The 21366-nt window shown below is 35.2% G+C and overlaps 1 protein-coding gene across 2 annotated transcripts in view; it reads left to right on the forward strand.

Annotated features, from left to right (window-relative positions):
• Positions 1-21366, forward strand: part of PIK3C2G (phosphatidylinositol-4-phosphate 3-kinase catalytic subunit type 2 gamma) — a 327581-nt gene that overhangs the window by 237466 nt on the left and 68749 nt on the right. For both annotated transcript variants that reach the window (XM_046012794.1, XM_046012795.1), the window contains 2 exons: positions 1641-1750; positions 21083-21272. In XM_046012794.1, the coding sequence (XP_045868750.1) occupies positions 1641-1750; positions 21083-21272 (300 nt within the window). The remainder of the gene's footprint in view (positions 1-1640; positions 1751-21082; positions 21273-21366) is intronic.

Consider the following 21366-nt stretch of genomic DNA (forward strand, 5'->3'; position numbering starts at 1 on the left):
CAGTTCAATTATTTTCATGCCCATTTAAAAATACAAAAAGAGCTGTCTTGCCTTTAGGATAAAGTATGAAACTTTTATATTGCTAAAAGATCCTATCCTACTTACCTCTTTAGCCCATCTCTTGATATCTTATGTTCTAGAAGCTCTTTTGGAATTCTCTTTGTGAACTAATGAAAGAGATGTCTTGCTCTCCTGGATACATCTGTATATGCTGTTGCCTCGGCCTGGGTGGGGACAGTAGGAAAGGAAAACAGTTTCAAATCCATTTTTTTTCTCGCTTAAACTTCACCAAGTCAATCACAATTCACCCATCCTTCCTAAACATATTTTCACTTTACCCTTTATTTTCAGCATTAATAGCATTGTTCTTAACTTCCCACTACAGTGAGAGTGCCTCTATTCCTGAGCAGGAAATAGTTTTTCATCTTCGTCCTAAAGGTACTGTTGACATTCTCATCCTTCTCCGCCTCCTCCTCATGCTCTTCCTCTTTCTTCTTCTTTTTCAAAGTTTAAATTTCAGAAAGATCTTTTTCTCAAAACACATTTTCTTTATTTTTCCTATAATTAAAAAAGAGTATTATCCCTTCAGTCTACATTATAATATAAACACAGTATGTTTCCAAAGGTTGGCAGGAAAAAAATATATCTGAGACTTTGTATAATTCTATCTTTACTTCTTTGCTTTAATAATTTTAAAAAAGATTTTATTTATTTATTTTTTTGAGAGAGAGAGAGAGAGAGCATGAGAGGGGAGAGGTCAGAGGGAGAAGCAGACTCCCCGCCAAGCAGGAAGCCCGATGTGGGACTCCATCCCGGGACTCCAGGATCATGACCTGAGCCGAAGGCAGTTGCTTAACCAACTGAGTCACCTAGGTGCCCTCCTTTAATAATTTTTAACAAATGGAATCACCACTTAACTAGGAAAAATTGTGTTCTTACAGTATGAGTCACATAGTCATGAAAGAATGTAAGATTCTTTCATGAAACAGAGGAATGAGTTGTACACTCTACTTATACACCATTTGATCTGGACACCTCACTTACACTTTTTGGGGGATTAAGTTTTTCTTCTTTAAAATGGGTATTACAATGTAATTTTTGTGTAATAATTTATAAGAATAAGCTTTTTCTTATTCATTAGCCATTTGATTGACATAGGACATGTTAGGTCTACTTTTAAAAAGGAAGTGGAGATTCAAAGAGCTTAAGAGACTTTTTTCATAATTATTCAGATTTTACATAGTAGGTCCAGAAATTCTGACACTAGAATCCTAATTATTCTACTGTCCAGTGCTGAATATGCCTTTTCTACAAGAAGACAAGGTGAGGATAATCTTACTATCATTCTTACTTCACTGGTTTATGGTGAAGATCAAATTAAATTATTAATCTGCAAGCACTTTGACAACTTTATTGGTTCTTCTTATTACTGTTTTGTTGCTTCTGTTAGCAAACACAAGGAGTTAAAAAACATGAATTATATCCATTAATGTTTACAAACTGAAAGACATTGTTATGTTAAGTTTAAGTTTATATGTATTTGTAGAATTAACCAAGTAGGCTTAACCAAACTTAACTAAGTAAGATTTGATTTACATTTATTCTGAATTTTTTGCTTTGGTTTTGTTTGCTTTGCTAAGATGCTACATGCAGGATTGCCTGAGCTGAGTGGAATCCAAGACCTGAAATACGTGTATAATAATCTTCGTCCACAAGACACAGACCTGGAAGCAACAAGTCATTTTACCAAGTAAGATTAGCTGTGAATGTATGAGTGTGCATATACTCATGGGCACAGATACAGGTTTCACATTTGAGATGATTTCAGAGTGACAATCATTGGTATAAAGCTGTCATATCTAGAACCAGCCCGTGTCTTCTTTCCCAGGGGATGGAAAGGGAGAAATGTGAATGTGGAGCGGAAGGCCTTAGTCAGTGTTTCTGTGGCATGCTATCGTTTGCTACCCAGCCTCTTCATCTAAAACACAGTCAATAAGAGGTCACTAAAAAGAGGAAGGCTGACATAAATAAATTGGTAGTTCTATTTGAACTATGTCCAGGAATACAATCTAGGAAAAGAGACTTAGGATGAGATATGGACTTGCTACTTACATCTCTAAGACAATACAAATACTGGAATATTTGGTAACTATCTTATATTTTTAATCTATTTTTTATTAATCAAGTCTCTGAAAACACTAATGCACATCAAAGTAAGAGTCTGGGCAGAATACAGTGAATATTTATTGGACTCAAAATCATTGTCAAAAAGGTGGTACGTTTGATAATAGAATATTCCTTTGAACTTCAATCTTTGAATGGATAGCATAATTGCTAGCAAATTTTAGGTACTCAATAAGTGTTAGCCACAATTATTATCATAGTAAATAGTTTAAGAGAAATACAGTGTTCTTTCCTGTAACTTCTTAATATTGAATCTTATTTGAGTCTATTTTTAATTGCTCTTACTTTTAACCAGAAATTTATTAATACAAATTATATTCTTTTTAATGGATGTATGCTTTGTCCTTCTGAGGAAAACAGTATTTACACTAAAATCTTTCCCACCCAATTATTACTTTTTCTCCCCCCACCCTTCCAGAATGTGTAGTGAGGACTCTCTATTACAATGAAATAATGAGAATTAATTGGGACATCCTACATACTTGATGAATTTCACTTTTGCAAAGAATCTCTGTTTTGTGAACTCTAATTGATAAGCTGCAATTGTGAGTGAATAGAAGCAATATGGCATAATTATAGAATACTAGAACTGGAAGTGCCCTTATTTATTCTGACTATAAATATGCAAATGAGGAAACAGATTCAAAGAATTAAAGGTCTTGCCCACAATTAAAGTAGTAGTAAGAAACCGAGCTAGGATTAGGACCCACTGCTAGGACTTTAATCCCCTGGTCTAGGGTTTTTCAACATTCAATACTGGAAACTGTAAGATATCATTAAGGAACACCAGGCAGACCCCTTGCCAAAAATATACCTTCCTGCTACCTAATTTGTTTCTGAAATTCTACCATTAGAGACTCTTTAGTGGAGTCTGGTAGGTTTTTTGATTCTTTAAAAATGCCTTTAATGGTAAAAGTTATCTCTGAAAGAAGGATTTGTTTATGTCCACTTAGAAAGCTACATGTATTAGTTAACAATCATCTGTGGCCAAAGACATTACCTTGAAGATTTTTTTAAGTATTTCAGATCCTTTGTTTTATGGATAAGGAACTCTCAGGTTGCCTCAACTAATAGGGACGGAGGATTTGGGTGAGAAATTCCAGGGAAAGACTGACAACCTGCCTCGGGAAGAGTAGAAGGTCTTCAGTCCCAGAGCCAGGAAGGTCCTTTGGAGTTCAAGACAGCTGGCTATGGGATCTCATCAGCAGGCTTTCACTCTAGCTGCTCACCCCCAATCCAGCTAACTCCATCCTAAGTTCACATGGTACCAAAAATAGCCCCCTCAGTCTATTCCATTAGGATCTGAGTGGGATGCCTTTCTTTAAAGTGAGCTGCTGCACAACAGGCACAATGATTGATGTGTCAGTGGGAGCAGGTGGGGAGATAGAGGAGGAACATAGAGAGGTCCAGAAAAGGTAAAGCCTGGAAACTTGTGATTAGGCTGAAGCCTGTGTTTGATGTGTCATTGTTTAGATGATTTACAAATAGTCCCTACTACCATTTAAAGCAAAGAAAAAAAAAAAAGAGAAAAAACCATATATTGGAGGAAGAAAAACTCTTTCAGTCCCTGGCCACAGGAAAAATGTAGATAGGCTTTATCTGTCTGCCAGAGTTCCAACCCTCCACATTTTCTGACTTCAACTGATACATCCAGATCTGTAGAGAGCAGAATATGGATGATTTAGATATGGATGAGCCTGCCTACATTGACTTATCTCCTCTTCTTATTCAAGATATTGTGAACTAATACAGGAAGTAGATCTTAAGCCACTAATCTCCTGGCAGTGAGCTAGACCTCATTATCCTGCCTGCATATCTCTGCCAGGCCAATTTTCTCACTTTCAGATGTTATATAGTATGTTCTGTTAATTAAACTTCTTTCTATAACTTTATGGTAAAAAACTTGTTCTCCATTGCAGACTTTAAAAGCATCTAGTCAACTAAATGAGGGCACATCATTTCTCTGTTCAATAATTGTCTTTGACTCATCATTTCCTACCTCTTACTTTTCAGAAACTTATGATCTGATTGTCTTTATCAAGGTTTATCCACCCCACCTCCATAATTCCCAAATGAGTCCTCTTCTGTGTAGGTAACTTTCTCAGTATACATTCATTCTTCTTTTGTCTGTTTAATGAATCAGAAGGGCTTCCAAGAAATCATAAAATTACTGGAATAGAGAGGGGAGTCTGATCTAACTTTCAGTTCCACCTATCCCTTGAGATGCTAGACCATTTGTACCTCATCCATGAAACCTTCTCAGATTATTGTAGTAGTGACTAGTCTTTTCTTCTAACAATTCTATGGAACATGTACTATTTCCTGTTATACTTAATTTATTAGTAAATTACATGCTGTCTAGTATATCACCCCAATATACTGGTTGGTTATACCAGTTTCTTCCAAGTAAAACAGGGGATATATTCCCATTTTTCCACTTTCAAAAATATCTGAATGTGAAACAAGTTTTATTCCCCTTAAGATAGATTTAAAAGTTTAACAGAAAATGCAATGCAAACATCAAACATTAAGTGTATAAAAGTTATATAACAATGGTTAACATTTAACATGGTACTTCTTATGTGTCAGGCCCTGTTCTAAGTGCTTTTTATATGGTAACTTGTTTAATCATCAAAACAAATCTGTGAGATAATATCATTTTAATGTGTATTTTTAGATTAGGACATTGAGACCCCAGAGAGGTTAAGTAATTTGCCAAAGGATATAGCCAGCTGTAGATAGAACCACAATATGTACCCAGAGGGTTATGCACCAGTGAGTGGGGTCTTAAATTCTATGCTTTGTGATCAAAACCATCTCTCTCATATGCAGGCTCTTGGGATAGGCTGGTTTATAATTCAGACATAGTTTTCTAAAGTATCTTTAGAGCCCAGTCTGGCTACAGTTTGAACAAAGTAGATCTTTTCTCAGGCAATAATCCTCATATCCTGAATATCCCTAGCATTGATGGAAGACAGATGTCCCTTCCCAGTACTGTTATCTCTGTGCCATTTTGGGGCTTAATGTAGAGCACGAAATCAGCCATAATACCTGTCTTGCTAAAATGTAACACAGAGGCTGCTGAGGGTGAGGGAAGGTTTCAGAGAAGGACATAGGCCTGCGGGACCACTCTGCTATTGGAAAGCCACAGGGAGTTGCCTTCCCTGAAGCCTCCTTAGCCCAAACAGCCTCATGGTGGTCTGGGGGATGTATGCATTGTCCCTTAGGCTGTGTTTAGTAGAACTCATAGAACAGGCAGATTAGCATACCGTATCTTTCCTGTAAATAGCTCCTTCTAATTCCCGCTAAAACCCCCTTGTCACATATCACGTGCTTGAGAAACTGTGATAAGGATTTGTGATTATCCTGAAAGACCAATAAAGAGCAAAGGGTCTTGCCTTGGAGCATTGACCGCTTTGCTTTCTGCTCTCTTTCACAGCAAAGTTTGGAATAATCTTTCATCTGTTGGTACAGGGATTGCTGGCCATTCCTGGCATGCCATCACCAGGTGCCCCTGGAGGTTTGGCTTAAGATCTGCTATAATTGCTGCCCTGGGGGACCACAATGGGATAATTTGACTAATGACTCAAAAACTGTCACTCTCTTTCCTTTTTCTGTTTTGGCCCTTTACCAGATGCCTTGAACCTCTCTCTGTTTTTCCCTTGTCTGCTCAGAGAAAGGAGATTTCTCTCACCGAAGCATGAGACTCACTCTCCCTTTAACTTCTAAGAGCCTGTTTCAGTAATATATTTTATCTTATAATCTCAATCACACACCTTTATTTTTAGATATGATTTAATGTGTTTTGAGTTTGCCTTTCCACCTCTTCTCTAAATTCCTTAGTTAGCAAATGTAAATCAAGTGTTGAGGATCTTTTCTATCACACACCCGGGTGAAGAACCTGTTACAGAGATTCAGGAAACCTCAATTAACCATGACTGTGATTCTTAACCATTTTTAAAAATTACTTAAAATTTTTACAACTGATTGTAGAATATGTCTTTTGTCAAAACTTAATGTATAGAGTGACTTTATAAAAGAAGCCTGAATAATTAAAAACAAGAGTGGAACTTCAAATGGCATAATCCACATGATTAAAATAAATGTTAGAAATTATGTGCACTTGTTTACTTTTCTATGTAAATAATATTGTTATCTTAAGCTGTGTTCTCTGACATCACATGGATTTCAGAACTTACGGAGGTACTTGAAGTATAGACGTCAGTGCACATAATTTACTAAAAGAGAAATGAAGTTATGTAATGGATTTAGCATTAATGTTGGTACTTCAGCGAGTGGTATTAACTTTTTAATATACTTATGAGTGCTCCTGTATACTTAAAGTTCTTGTTTTCTTTTTTCTGACGGGCTAAAAATGCTTTATGCCACTGTTTATTCTGTTGTTACTACTAAGGCAGAAATAAAAATAAGATAAGAAAATCTGCCCTCCACCACCAGCACCACCAAGCTCACAGATCTGGGTCATGAATGAGGACTAAGTCATCTGAGACACAGCATGTGTGGCTCCTTAAGTACCCTAGTCCCAACTGCAGTATTAGCATTAAGAGGCTGCCCTCTTGACATTGTTTGAGACTTGAAAGAAAGAAATGGCTTTTCCTACCTCTCCAAGAGAGTACTCAATTTTTGAACAATATAGGATCCTACCTTATTCTTGGGTATTCACAGTCAGGTTTAAGAACTGATCATGAGAGTTTCCGAAGACACTGTACTCCACATGGCATTAAAAATTGTATTACAATTAATGGTATTTAGAGGAAAATGAGAATAAGAATAAAATTGGTTTACTGGCCACAAAGGTTTTTCAGAGGAATGCCAACTCCTCTCTCTGCTTCCCTTACTTTTTTCTACTCACCTTATAGCTGAGTGCTGTTGAACAGGATCAAGAAAGTCTCAGGACTCTGTTCCTGAAATTGATACTCTCATGTAATATCTCTGCAGAGCCCACTGCTAGGCAACAAAGGCAACGATCCATTAAAATGCTGTCCGAATGGGTTATTTTAGAATTTTCAATCACTTTCAAACCACGGGTTAGCTGTCCTTAGAAACAGATAACCTATTTCACAGACCAGACTGGGATCATTAAGCACAAACTTCCCTGCCTATGTCCCTTCCCAAATACAAATCATGTTTGTATTTCTGCTCCAAAAATGTGAGAGGAAATTTTCCATGTATTCCCAGATATTCCATTTGGCCACCACACAGATTCTTTGGTTTAGTAAGTGTAAGATCTCCTGCCCTTCAGCTAAAACTGAAGACAACTTGAAGCAAAACACAAAACACCAAACTAAGAAAAGAAAAAAATTGCATTAGTGAGGTATTTTGGTAGCAAGAACCAGAGATTCTATCCGATATCCTTAGAGGAAAGGGTATATATATGGACTCGGACTATAACCTAACAAAGCTCAGAAACCTATGGGACCTGGCTAGTTTCTGGTGGAAACAAAGACCTTCTACTCTGTTTATTCTACCGCTTTGCTCATTGGCCAGTATTCGCCAGTCTAAATTCTGGAGCGAGACAGTCTAATTGACTTAACTAGTTGCATTTGTCCCAAATGGACAGGATCCTTCACATGAAGCCATCGTGGATTCTGTTGCCCATCCTTACATCTATCACGGACCACCGCTTGACAAAGAACAGCTTAGAGTTTATTTTCTGAACTTTGAGCTTTAGAGAGAACAATCTTAGTTATGAGGGCCACTCATAAATGCAGAGGATCCATGATGACTATCCCAACAAGAACAACTATAATGCCACTGGAAATGTTGGTGCATTTGGAAAGAGTGCTCCTGGACTCCTCTTAACAGAGCCAGTCTGTGAGCCACCTACAGTGTGCAGACACAATGCCAGAAACTTTCAGTGTTTCTGTCATTCCTCCTTAGTTATTTTTCATGGCTAAGGGGTGAGATGAGACTCTTTGTGCTCATATGTCTCAAAACACATTTCAGTGGCCTTTTGTCTGCTTCTCTTCAAAACTGAGAAAGAAAATATGGGTCAGGGATGCAGATCCCTGGATTCTTTGATCATTAAATTTTCTCTATGCTATTTGAGTACTTTGTACATTGTTATCTCATGGATTATTGTAATCCCACAAATGTGGGTCAAAGTTTTCCTTTGCCTTAGGTGAACCACTAATACCCACAGAAATAAATGCTCACAAGTAAAACAAACAAACAAAACTATAGAACCTGGAGGAATTAACAATTATGATGTCCAACTTTCCCTAAATTAGGAAAGCAAATTTCAAAGAGAAATGCAAATTCAAACATATGGAAGTTTCCTTTTCATTGTGAAAGTCTCCCATTAAAAAAAAAAAAATATATATATATATATATATATATATATATATATATATATAAATCTGAACTAAATTGACTTTATAAACTACTTCTTAAACTGCAGGTATAATACCTTTTACAATACTGTATATCCTAAGTTGCATGACCCAGTCACACGCATTATGATGTTGGATAGCTTGGCGGCTTTTCTAAATTTCTGCAATAGGAGAGTCTCTGTTTTGAGATTATATATGGTACACTGAGAATTTGCCCTATTTACCTAAATATCAAGTCATGATACACCTTAGCTATTAGCTTTTTAAAAAAGATAATTTAACTCTTCGGGAGACTATCAGTCTAAAGGTTAAGAGCATTTGGAAAGTTCAATGTACCCACCAACAGTGCCTGAAGTCATTAGTTACAAAAGATGAATAGTCCAGATGGCGCTATTTCACAACAGCTGCTAACCCCACAACGGAGACCTCCGTCAGCCTATCCTCACTGGTGTTCCTGACCCTGTGAGTTACACACAACTAGACTAAAGTCATTTCTTATTTTTAAATATTTTTTCACGTTTTAAAGATTTTTATTACCTTAATTATAGCACCATTTATCACTATTGATTTTTCTATATTATTGCAAGTTAAGATTTATTTTCCTGCTTTGTGTAAGATTTCATTTTAATACCATCAATAAAATAAGCTGGCTTGGGGGGCGTTCAGTGGGAATAGAAACCTGGAATATCATTTCACTGGCCTAATACTCACACATAATAAGACCAGTCCATCAAATTTTTCTAGTCCCTTTCTTCCATTTGCTCCGATTTGGTTGGTTTTTCTAAGTAGCCTCCTTAAGAATGTAAAAGAATTACTTATTAATAGTCAAGACCATGGAGCCTAGAATTCTTGTTTGTATGCAGAGTTAGGTGCTTGTGATGACATTTACGTAAGGCTCGCTGACCTTGTAGGTAAACTTTGAAGGCTTCATACTTTAGCTTGGAAAACAGCAGTTCTTTTTCATTTTTTGTTTTTTGGTGTTTTGTTTTTTATTTTGTTTGTTTGTTTGTTTGTTGTAAGCCAAGTTCTAAACAATGAAGAAAGAGAAAAAAAAGAAAAAGAAGAAAGAAAGATAAACCTAAAGCTGCCTCTTGTTTTAACCAATACCTAATTTCTCTTTTCTGGATTTCAAGAGTTTACCACAAGTCATTTTCCAAAACACCATAAATCTGCCTGTTTGTTTTCTTTTGTATCCCTCTATCTGTAGTTTGCTACCTTTGGGGCTCATATATATTCATTTCTTTATTTATTTGATAGTAAGCTTTCTGAAATAATATTTTCATTATATTATTCTATTTCTAATTACTTTTCATATGTTATCTAATTCAATTCTACCAATAGTCCTGGGGGATCAGCATGGTTTAGTCGTCACCTATATTTTATAGATGAAACAACCGAGTCTCCTGGAAGCTAATTGACTTTCTTGAGATCACAGGCAGAACTAATAAATGAGTTCAATATAGAGCAAAATTGATTTCTTGCATAATACATGCTCTTTCCAGGACCTTAAGTGAAATCACATGGTAATTTTTCACATGGTAAAAAATTCTACATGCGAAACTCCTAATGCTCTGATAATCTCAGAAAAATGTAGATGTTTTTTAACTTAATGTCTTCAGGTTAGGTGAAAGAATATGGTAAGAAAATATCCAAATATCTAAATGTTTAACAAGAAAATACCTAATGCTTATAACCATGTATCTCAAATTAGGGTACCAGGACATCAAAACCAGAAGGATTAACATGATATATTCTTTCATAGTATCTATTTTATTTAAAAAGTTAGAACATGATGTTGGCTAACTGAACATTAAAAAAAAAAGTTAGAACATGAAGTTTAAATTTTTGTGTTTGCTCATGTATATACATGCACAGCCAAGGCCATCATCTCTTCTTCATGTCAGACAATCCTGAATTTTGAAAAATAAAAATGCACAGAGAGGAAATTTTTTTGTTATTATATGTCAAGGATGCATCAGCAATGATTATTCACTGAATTCACTTCATAATGGTATTGGTTTTTTGGTTAAAAAATATGGGTTTGAATACTTATTGTTCCAGTATAAACTTAGAACAAAGGAGGAATTATCTTGGTAGCACACTTTACAGGCTTAAGTATGAGAAAGTGTTGGGCAGATATTTCAGAGATTACAAATTCAACATTGAACTATTATTTTTCTTCATGGAGTAAAAGAAATTGTGACAAAGTTATATTAAGTCATTGTTCCCTCTGAATTGTAAAAGTGACTCACAAAGCTGGACACTCCATCACTAACTCCAATATAAAAAGAAAAAAAAAGTAGTGTGTTTATCACACATGCCAAAATCAATACAACGAAAATGAAGTTTGGAGGTTAGATGAAGAAATTCGTTCATGGGGAGTATGAGTCACTTGAAACTCTTCTATATATATATGATAAAATTACAGAGTCAGTGGTAAAATAAGAATCTTCTTCTTTTTTTTTTTTTTAAAGATTTTTATTTATTTATGACAGAGAGAGATCACAAGTAGGCAGAGAGGCAGGCGGAGAGAGTGAGAGGGAAGCAGGCTCCCCGCCGAGCAGAGAGCCCTATGCGGGACTCGATTCCAGGACCCTGAGATCATGACCTGAGCCGAAGGCAGCGGCTTAAACCACTGAGCCACACAGGCGCCCAAAATAAGAATGTTCTTATGCAAATTCCTTCACAGATAAAGTCTTTTGAGAAATACTTCCCTCAGACTATTAAAGAGACTGACTAGTAAACCAGGTATTCTATCAAACCACAAAATGTTATAAACAACTTCAGCAATAGAAATAATGCTCTTGAAATTTCCATCCTGTTGCCTCAGAAACTTTCTCGCCTGCCGTTCCACCTCTCCTCAGTGGTTATTCTGATGTGGATTACAAAGCAGTGAAAAATTTTTGCCCCTTACAATCACATATTAATATAAATGCGAGTTCAAAAAATATTACAACATTTAATCTGAGGAAGGAAAAAAAACCCACTATTGTTCTCTGTCTGTATGTTGAACCTGATGTGGAAGAGCAGACCTCCTGGATTCAACCCAGTTTTCCAAGATTGATAAATTCAATTGCTCATTCACACATACACATAGCTAGGAAATCTGTTAGTAGCAGTTGTTTCTAATGATAAGCAATTTAAAATATTTATGTCACAAAAACAATGAATACTGTTACGCTGAAAAAATAAATAAATAAAAAAATTTTTGTCATATGAAAAGGTGAATATGTTATGAAGCAGAATAAATTTTATACACATTTTGAAGATAGGATCTAAGGCTTAAGATTTTGTGGTTACTGTATAACCCTTTGGACTATGTTCCCTAACTATAAAAAATACTGTTAAATGTTTTCCTAAGGGTTGTTTTTATTTATTTTAGTGCCTTTATTCCTCCTAAGAGTTGCATGTTAAATCTATTTGTTGGCTAAGTCAAAGTTGAAAGACTCTTTATTTGTTATAAATAATTTACAATGAGAGCAAAGAGTTGGAATCAGATAAACATGAGCTGAAATTCTCGGTTACTACCTCTCAACGTTACCTTTAGTATTCATTTAATCTTTTTTGTTTTTTGTTTTTTTGGTTTTTTTAAATCTATTGCTGAAACAATTCTTTGCTTTCCTATAAGGATGAAAAGATTAACATAAGGCATTCAGTGCAGTCCTTGCCAAAGGATATATTCTCCCTGAGGGCAGAAATCTGATTTCTGTCTACCTCTATGTTCCAGCACATAGAACAGTGCCTGGCAGGGAGTTAGAAGTGTTTATCGGGATGATCTGGAGGTTTTCTCTAAGAAATTCAAGATCTGGGTCTTTCCAACTGCTGCTCTGAACCTGTAATATGAGGATACTCCAAAATATAATCCTGCTGATGCTGCCATTAAACAAAATAAATCATAGGACTACCATCTGCATAAATCAGATCCTTGCAGAGGCCTGAAACCCACTACTCTCAGTCCCCGGTCCCAAATTGGGTTATATTTAACAGCGCTATTTTATCTGACCTGTTAAATCTGTCACACATGAGATAGGAGATGGATTTAGGTGAAAGTCTACCCTAAACTATAGGCTTATCAGAAAAGTTCATCCTTCACCTCGACTGTTGGACTATATAAGAGTAAGGCATGGACATAGCTGAGATTTTGTGAAGGTGAGTACATGGGAACTTAGGCCTTGGGGTTCACAGCTGATCTTCATGAGAAGTGAGTACATGCTGTCACCCTGGAGTTTCCAGTTCAACACATGAAATATGTTCAGTAAATATTCGTTAAATGAGTGAATGAATGGGTGAGTCTCCATAAATCATGATTAACATTGTACTCATACTACTATTATTATCTTCATTCTTTAAACTATGAATGAGAAAAGAAATTAATGTTTTATACTACACAATAAACCCATAAATTCATAATGTCAAAGAGTATCTTTAGAAACATGAACACTGTGGAAATGAATAATGATCAGTGTCATATTTTAACTTTCTTAGCAAATTTTGGCTTAAATCGGTGTATATTAATGGAAAATTTGGGAATTTATTTTAAAGAGTCTAATACCAGAACATGATAAATGGGTTTGAAGCTTTATAAAATTGAGGAGAAAATTATTAAACATTATTGAACTACATTTGTTAAAACTGAGGACATGGCAGATCAGTCTTAAAAAAGCATTGCATGATAACTTTGATAGATGCGAACTCAGAAAAGTAGTATTTAATTATATTCAACATCTATTCCTCTTAGAAAATTTTAGTTAGCTCAAATAGAAGGAAACTTAAACATCATACTTTTAAAAGTGGAAGATTATAAGCATTTCCATTAATGTCAGGAAAAAAGATAATAATGCCTTTATATGGATAAGTAAACCCCTATGTTTAAGTTTTATGTTGTTATTTTCCATTTGAATAAGACAACAAATAAAATAATCCTAGAGAATTAAAAAAAATGGAATAAATAGAATTCAGTAAAGTAAGTAGTTACAAGGTAAAAAGTCAAGACTCTGTAGTAAAAAAGATTAAAGGGGAAACTTTATATGATCACCTCAAAAGATATAGAAAAATAGTAGTTTTTTCTCAAAATAAATAATAGTTTATATTAGATTATATACAATAATATGTAATATATGTAATAGTTTATATTAAATAATAGAAAAATAGTAGTTTGTTTCTCAAAAACTCCAGAAATAGAAAGGAATGTCCTTAGCTAAAACTGAACAGAAAACATTATACTTAATGGCAAAGCATTGAAAACTTCTTTGTAGTCAGGAGCAAAACAAAAATGCTTGCTATCACCCCATTGGTTTAACATTGATCTTAGCAGTGCAAAGAAAACAAAAATGCTATCATTTTTGCAGACTGCATAACTATGTCCATACAAATTTCAAAAGATTATATGGAATTATTGTTAAAATCAATAAGAGTTTGAAATCTACTTACATTTTATCAAATATTAGTTAAAAGTTTAGGAAAAGATAACATTTACAATTTGCCATTGACATAAATGTTTTTAATTGGAGAATAAATCTAACAAAAGATATGCAAAACTTTCAGAGGGAAAAAATCTAAACTCGTAAAGAGAGATGTAGAACAAGATTTAACTAGATGAAGAAATCAACCATACTTACTGGGTACATGTCTTAATATTGTAAAGATGTTAAATCTCTCCATATTGATTTATACTTTCAATGCAATACCACTTAAAACCCTACACATTTATCTTTTGTATGGGTGAGCTTGATAAGCTGATTCTATGGGAGAATATATTTGCAAATGACATATCAGATAAATGGTTAGATCTATAAAGAACTTATCTATAAAGAACTTATCAAACTCAACACCCAAAAAACCAAATAATCCAGTTAAGAAATGGGCAGAAGACATGAATAGACACTTTTCCAAAGCAAACATCCAGATGTCTAACAGACACATGAAAGCGTGTGCTCAGTATTACTCATCATCAGGGAAATACAAATCAAAACCACAAGATACCACCTCACACCTGTCAGAATGGCAGGAAACAACAGATGTTGGTGAGGATGCAGAGAAAGGAGAATCCTCTTGCACTGTTGGTGGGAAAGCAAATTGGTGCAGCCACTCTGGAAGACAGTATGGAGGTTCCTCAAAAAGTTAAAAATAGGGTGCCTGGGTGGCTCAGTTGGTTAAGCAACTGCCTTCAGCTCAGGTCATGATCCTGGGGTTCCGGAATCAAGTCCCACATAGGGCTTCCAGCTTGGCGGGGAGTCTGCTTCTCCCTCTGACCTCTCACCTCTCATGCTCTCTCTCGTTCTCTCTCTCTCTCTCTCTCAAATAAGACCTTTAAAAATAAATAAATAGATAAAATAAGATTTAAAAATAAAATGTTAAGGCGCACCTGGGTGGCTCAGTGGGTTAAAGCCTCTGCCTTCGGCTTGGGCCTCCTGGGATTGAGCCCCGCATTGGGCTCTCTGCTTGGCAGGGAGCCTACTCCCCCCCCCCCCCCGCCTGCCTCTCTGCCTACTTGTGATCTCTGTCTGTCAAATAAATAAATAAAATCTTTTTAAAAAGAAAATAAAGAAATAAAAAGTAATAAAGAAAGTTAAAATTAGAACAACCCTATGACCCAGCAATTGGACTACCAAGTATTAATCCAAAGGATACAGAAATGCTAATTCAAAGTGGCACAGGCACCCCATTGTTTATATCAGCACTATTAACAATACCCAAATTATAGAAAGAGCCCAAATGTACATGAATGGATAAAGAAGATGTGGCATGTATGGCTGTATGTGTGTGTGTGTGTGTGTGTGTGTGTGTGTGTATTCAAAAAGAATGAAATCTTGCCATTTGGCACAATGTAGATGGAACTAGAGTGTATTATGCTAAACAAAATAGGTCAGAAAGACAAATATATAATTTTAATCATGTGGAGTTTAAGAAACAAAAAAAATAAAATAAGATAAAAACAAAGGGGGTGGCAAACCATAAGAGACACTTAGGAAACAAACAGACTTGCTAGAGAGATGTTGGGTATGGAGATGGGCTAAATGGGGAATGAGCATTAAGGAGGGCATTGGTTGGGAGCATTTGATGAGCACTGGGGGTTATATGTAAGTGATGAATCACTAAATTCCATTCCTGACACCAACACCACACTATATGTTAACTAATTTGAATTTAAATAAAATAATAAAAATAGAATATATTTGGGAGATTAGAGGGCCTAAAATAATGAAAAAAATACCTAAAGAAGAAAAAGATAAAAGAGCTTGTGGATTTCAAGACTTATTATAAGTTCCAATTTTTGAGTAAGTGTAGTGTTGACACAAAAATGGACAAATGACAAGTGAAACATAGTGAAGAGGCCAGAAGCAGGCCTAGGCATATACAGAGAGGCTTAGTATTGGACAAAATTGAATCCGTAACAAAAGAATAGTCTTTGCACTAAAAAAATTGGTTAGATTTATGACTGTACATCTATACTTTCAGATATTGTGTGGTCATTTCAAAAATAGGTCTCAGTCTGTGTTCTGAATAGAAAGATTGTTCATTCAACAGATATTTTGGGGCCACTTACTATGCACCATGTACTATAAAATTTTTCTTCCAAAATGTATTGCTAAGTTAAAATAGGAGATTAAAACACTGTAAGTTGTGATTTTTTGATTCCTGTCTTTTTTACTTCTATCTCACACAACATCACAGTCCTTACAAAATGGTGCTCTTTTTGTCTGTCTAATTCCATTCTTCCTTTCCTCATGTATCAGCCATTCTTTGCCCTCTGCCAAATGCCAGTCACCCATCTACCTCTGAGTTTCTAGACTAGCTGTTGTTTCTGCTTCGAATGTCCTCCATCAGAAATCCCCATGGCCTACACTCTTGACAAATCAAGTCTGTGTCAAATCATTCAACTCTCTTTTCAGTGAAATGACCCATTGCAACACCATTACCTACTTTTTATTCCCTCTCTACAATTTCTATCTTAGTGTTCTTTATAGCATATATTACTTTCTCAAATCCTTTATTTTTAAGTATTTATTTCACTATTGTCTGAATTTCGCATTTTATAAACTCTATAAAGGAAATTTCTGTTACTCGTTGCTATATCCCAATACTAGAATAGCACCCGGCATGTAGTAGGAGTAAAGATACTGTATATATATATATGTCCCTATCTATTTGTTTGCACAAATGTAAAAGAAAGCTAAAAAAAATAATAGCAAATTGAAAAAAAATCAAATTGTTTCTTGTGGTTATTTCTGGGGGAGAGTGGTACTGGAGGAAGGATGAAGGGAACCTTTCCCATTTTACTTCACATTTTACTGTGTTGCTTGAATTATATTTTATCACAAGTCAAGTTTTTTTTAATGTTCCTGAATCTCTTCCAAGTAAAACAAACATATCAAATAGGGTAACAAAACTCAAAAACTGTGGGCAATATCTACAACAAAACTGGGCAAGAAAGTATTCCCAAGAACCTTAAAATATAAGCAGGTAGGACAAACCATTCATTTATAAAATCTGTGTATCAGCATGTCATGGGAAGAAGCTAAAGAAGCAGTAGATCATCTGATTGACCTGAGAACAGGATCCAAAGACCCTACAGGTACTCATTGGAAAGCTGAGCAGACCAATCTCATAATAGCAGCTAAAACTGGGAAGAATTTTTACACATTCCAATTTACTAGGATGGGCAAGGGTTTCTGTGGCAGATCTGAAAATGTCAGAGAGCTTTATGAGTTTTCAAAGGTAACTGGAGCTTCCTTTCAGGAAAAAGTCCTACACTAAAAAGAAACTGCTAGATGTATATTCCAAGATGAGACAAGAAAGATCATAGGAGAAAAGGAAAACCAAAGTCCAGAAAAAATTGGGGGCAAGGGGTTAAGGAAAAGAATCATATCTCAGAAAATATGAAATGACATTTTTTATCACTGTTATAACAAGAGAAAAGGGAGCTTCAGACCCTCAAAAGTCTTCTACTTCTTCCTGAAATTTCAGGAGTGCAAATTTCATATTAAAATAATCAAGGAAATGGATCATGTTCGTCATACAAAATTATAATGAGAAATAAAGAAATAAGACGTAAAACAAAATCCCTACAATGAAGTATGCCAGAAAGACATTCCCACCAAAGGAAGAAATTGTATCTTTATATTTCAAATTGAGATAAAAGAAATCAAGGCAACGATAAAGACATGAAAGAAAAATATATATCACAATTAGAAAAACTCAGAAATGAGGTGATGGAACCCACGAAAGAAAGAAAAATAAAAGAAAGCATAATTCTTTAAATTTCATTTTTCTGCTTTTATTTAATACCAGTTAGTAAAATACATGGGATAATAGTTGTAGGTCATAGAGTGTAATGTTAGTTAATTTACAGTGAATCAACACTTCCATACAATACATGGTGCCCATCACAAGTGCACACCTTAATCCACATCACTTATTTAACCCATCCCCCATCCATCTCCCTTCTGGTAATTGTCAGATTGTTCTCTATAGTTAAGACTGTTTCTTGGAATGCCTCTCTCTCTTTTCCCCTTTGCTTGTTTCTTAAATTCTACATATGAGTGAAATTGTATGGCATTTATCATTCTCTGACTGACATTTTTCCTAACTTAATAGCTCCATCTGTCATTGCAATTGACAAGATTTCATTCTTTTTTTATGGCTGAATAATACTCTGTTGTATATACCACATTCATTAGTTAATGGACATTTGGACTCTTTCCATAATTTGGTGATTGTAGATTAAGTTGCTATAAACACTGAGATGCATGTATCATTTTCAGTTAGTATTTTTGTATTCTTTGGGTAAATACGCAGTAGTGTAATTTCTGGGCCATAGGGTAGTTCTATTTTTAACTATTTAAAGAGCTTCCATACTGTTTTCCACAGTGGCTGCACCAGTTTGCATTCCCACCAACAGTGCAAGAGGATTCCCCTTTCTCCACAACCTCCCTAACGCCTATTGTTAGGCGTTGTGTTGTTGATTTTAGACATTCTGACAGATGGGAGGTGATATTTCTCTCTAATTTTGGTTTGCATTCCCTTAGTCATCAGTGATGTTGAGCATCTTTCCATGTGTCTATTGGCCAAATGTACGCATTCTTTGAAAAATGTCTATTCATGTCTTCTGTCCATTTTTAAACCGGGTTATTTGGATTTGGGGTGTTGCAAATATTTTCTCCCATTTCATAGGTTGCCTTATACTTTTACTGATTATTTGCTTCGCTGTGCAGAAGATTTTTATTTTGATGAAGTCCAAATAGTTTATTTTTGCTTTTGTTTCCCTCACCTCAAGAGACAGATTTAGAAAGAAGTTGCTATAGCCAGTGTTGGAGAAGTTACTGCCGGTGTTTTTTTCCAGGATTTTTATGATGTCAGGTCTCACATTTAGGCCTTTGATCCATTTTGAGTTTATTTTTGTGTATAGTGTAAGAAAGTGGTCCAGTTTCATTCTTTTGCATGTTGCTGTTCAGTCTTCCCAACATGTGTTGAAGCGACTTTTTCCCTTCGGATATTCTTTCCTGCTTCGTCAAAGATTAATTGGCCATATAGTTGTGGGTTCATTTCTGGGAAAAGAAAACAATTTTAAAAGCAAACCAGAAGGAACACAGAATAAACATGACAATATAACAGATGCCTCCAGAGAAAAAGAGGAACAAAAGGAGGACTTTTAAATAAAAGCAATGAAAAGCCAGCATATATATACATAATGACATTTCCTGAAAAAGAAAACCAAAGTAATGTATTAAAATGGTATCACAACTAAATTATTTATTTAGTATTTTTTAAATTTTATTTACTTATTTTAGAGAGACAGAGACAGTGCAGGGTTGGGAGGGGACAGAGGGAGAGGGAGAAAGAGAATCTCAAGCAAGCTCCATGCTGCCCAAAGCAGGGCTCGACCTTAGGACCCTGAGCCAAAATTAAGACTCAGATGTTTAACTGACAGAGCCACCCAGATGGCCCTTTATTTAGTACTTTAATAAATACTAGGATCATAATTACATTTTCTGAAGTCAAAAAGCTTAAAATTACATTAAAACACATTGAATATTTGGCAAAATTACCTAGAATAACCATCATGAAACATATTTTAGAAACCTATTGGATTTGAAGAAAAAGAAACTTTCTTCAAGCATCCAGGTAAAAAGACTAAATTATTTATAAGAGAAAGAAGTTCAGTATGTTATCAGTTTGGGATACTAATCCTTTTTTTTTTTTTTTTAAGATTTTGTTTATTTGTTATCCTGGGACTCCCGGATCATGATCTGAGTCAAAGACAGTCGCTTAACCAACTGAGCCACCCAGGCGCCCTGGGATACTAATTCTTTATTCCAAAAGAAAATGGAATGATGTTTTAATGGCACTCAAAAAAGGAAATGTAAGGGCTGCCTGGGTAGTTCAGTCAGTTAAACATCTGCCCTCAGCTCAGGTTATGATCTCAGGGTCCTGGGACAGGACCCATGTCAGGCTCCCTGCTCAGCAGGGAGTCTGCTTGTCCCTCCAATCCCACCTCCCACCCTCCCCACCCCTGGCCGCTTGTGCTCTCACTCTCAAATAAATAAATAAAATCTTTTTTTAAAGAAAAGAGAGAAATATGAGTCAAGGATGATGTATCCAGTCAAAATGATTTTCAAATCAGTCCATAAACTATTGTCAACACCCAAAATTCAGAAACATATTTCTTTGAGCAATTTCTGAGGAATTTACTAGAGAATGAGCTTCACATCGTCAAAATGACAAAGATGCAGACATAGTGCCTGGTAGAAAATTTAAGATTCAATGTTAGAAGAGAGACTATGTAGTAGGTACAGTACAGATATTATACAATGTAGAGACAATAGCTCTATAAAAAATGGAAGTGGAAAAGGATGCACATATGAAGAACAGAATAAGGACACCATTTGCTTTATAATATTAACTAGGATCAAAAGGACAACATTGCAAATCAGATACTGAAGAAGAAGGTACAGAGGGGATAAAGAACATCATATGAAGTCATTTATATCATTAGAACATAATTGCAAACCTCAAATACAAGAAATAAAAAAGACTTTAAAAACCAGAAACACATCAAAACCAAACCAAAGAGAAATAAAATAAAAAAGCTATAAAAGTTAAACCATATATTTTAAAATATTTAAATATGGGGATGAGAAGGAATAATACAGAGATTACAAGGATAGCTGCTCAGTTTCTTGGAATATACATTGTTCTATAGTTTTAGCTTCTGGAATTATTTAAATACTTTAAATGATTATAAACTAAAATTAAATTTTAAATGAGTCATTTCTAAAAACAGAAAACAAGCCTAAAATAAGGTAAAATACAAAATTACAATTAGTTTTCTATTTCACCACGTGGGTTTCTTTTATATCTGCTAACAATTCAAGATGTGGACTTGGGGTTTCTAAAAATAACGTTTAATAGTTGGGCTCCGAATAAACAGACATGGTTCTTGAGTTTTTCCTCCACATTTAACAAACACAAGAAAAGAAATCTTATATGAAATGAGTCAACTCAGGGAAATGTTACTCACTATCTTTTCTTTTTCATTTCCTTAGGAAAATAAAGGAAAGTCTGGAGTGCTTCCCTGTTAAGTTAAATAACTTGATCCATACACTTGCACAAATGACAGCCGTAAACCCTGCTAAATCTACTTCACCGACTTTGCCCCAGGAATCCTGTATGCTGAGTGTAACCAGGTCAATTCAAAGAGCGACAATTTTAGGGTTCAGCAAGAAAACTAGTAATGTAAGTCTCAACTCTGTTATTTTGACTTAAGTATCATTTGACTTCATCTCAGACTTCCCTTCACTATGCTACACATCCTTCCTTATATCATAAT

Source organism: Meles meles, chromosome 7 (genome assembly GCF_922984935.1).
Source record: "Meles meles chromosome 7, mMelMel3.1 paternal haplotype, whole genome shotgun sequence".
Taxonomy (NCBI): domain Eukaryota; kingdom Metazoa; phylum Chordata; class Mammalia; order Carnivora; family Mustelidae; genus Meles; species Meles meles.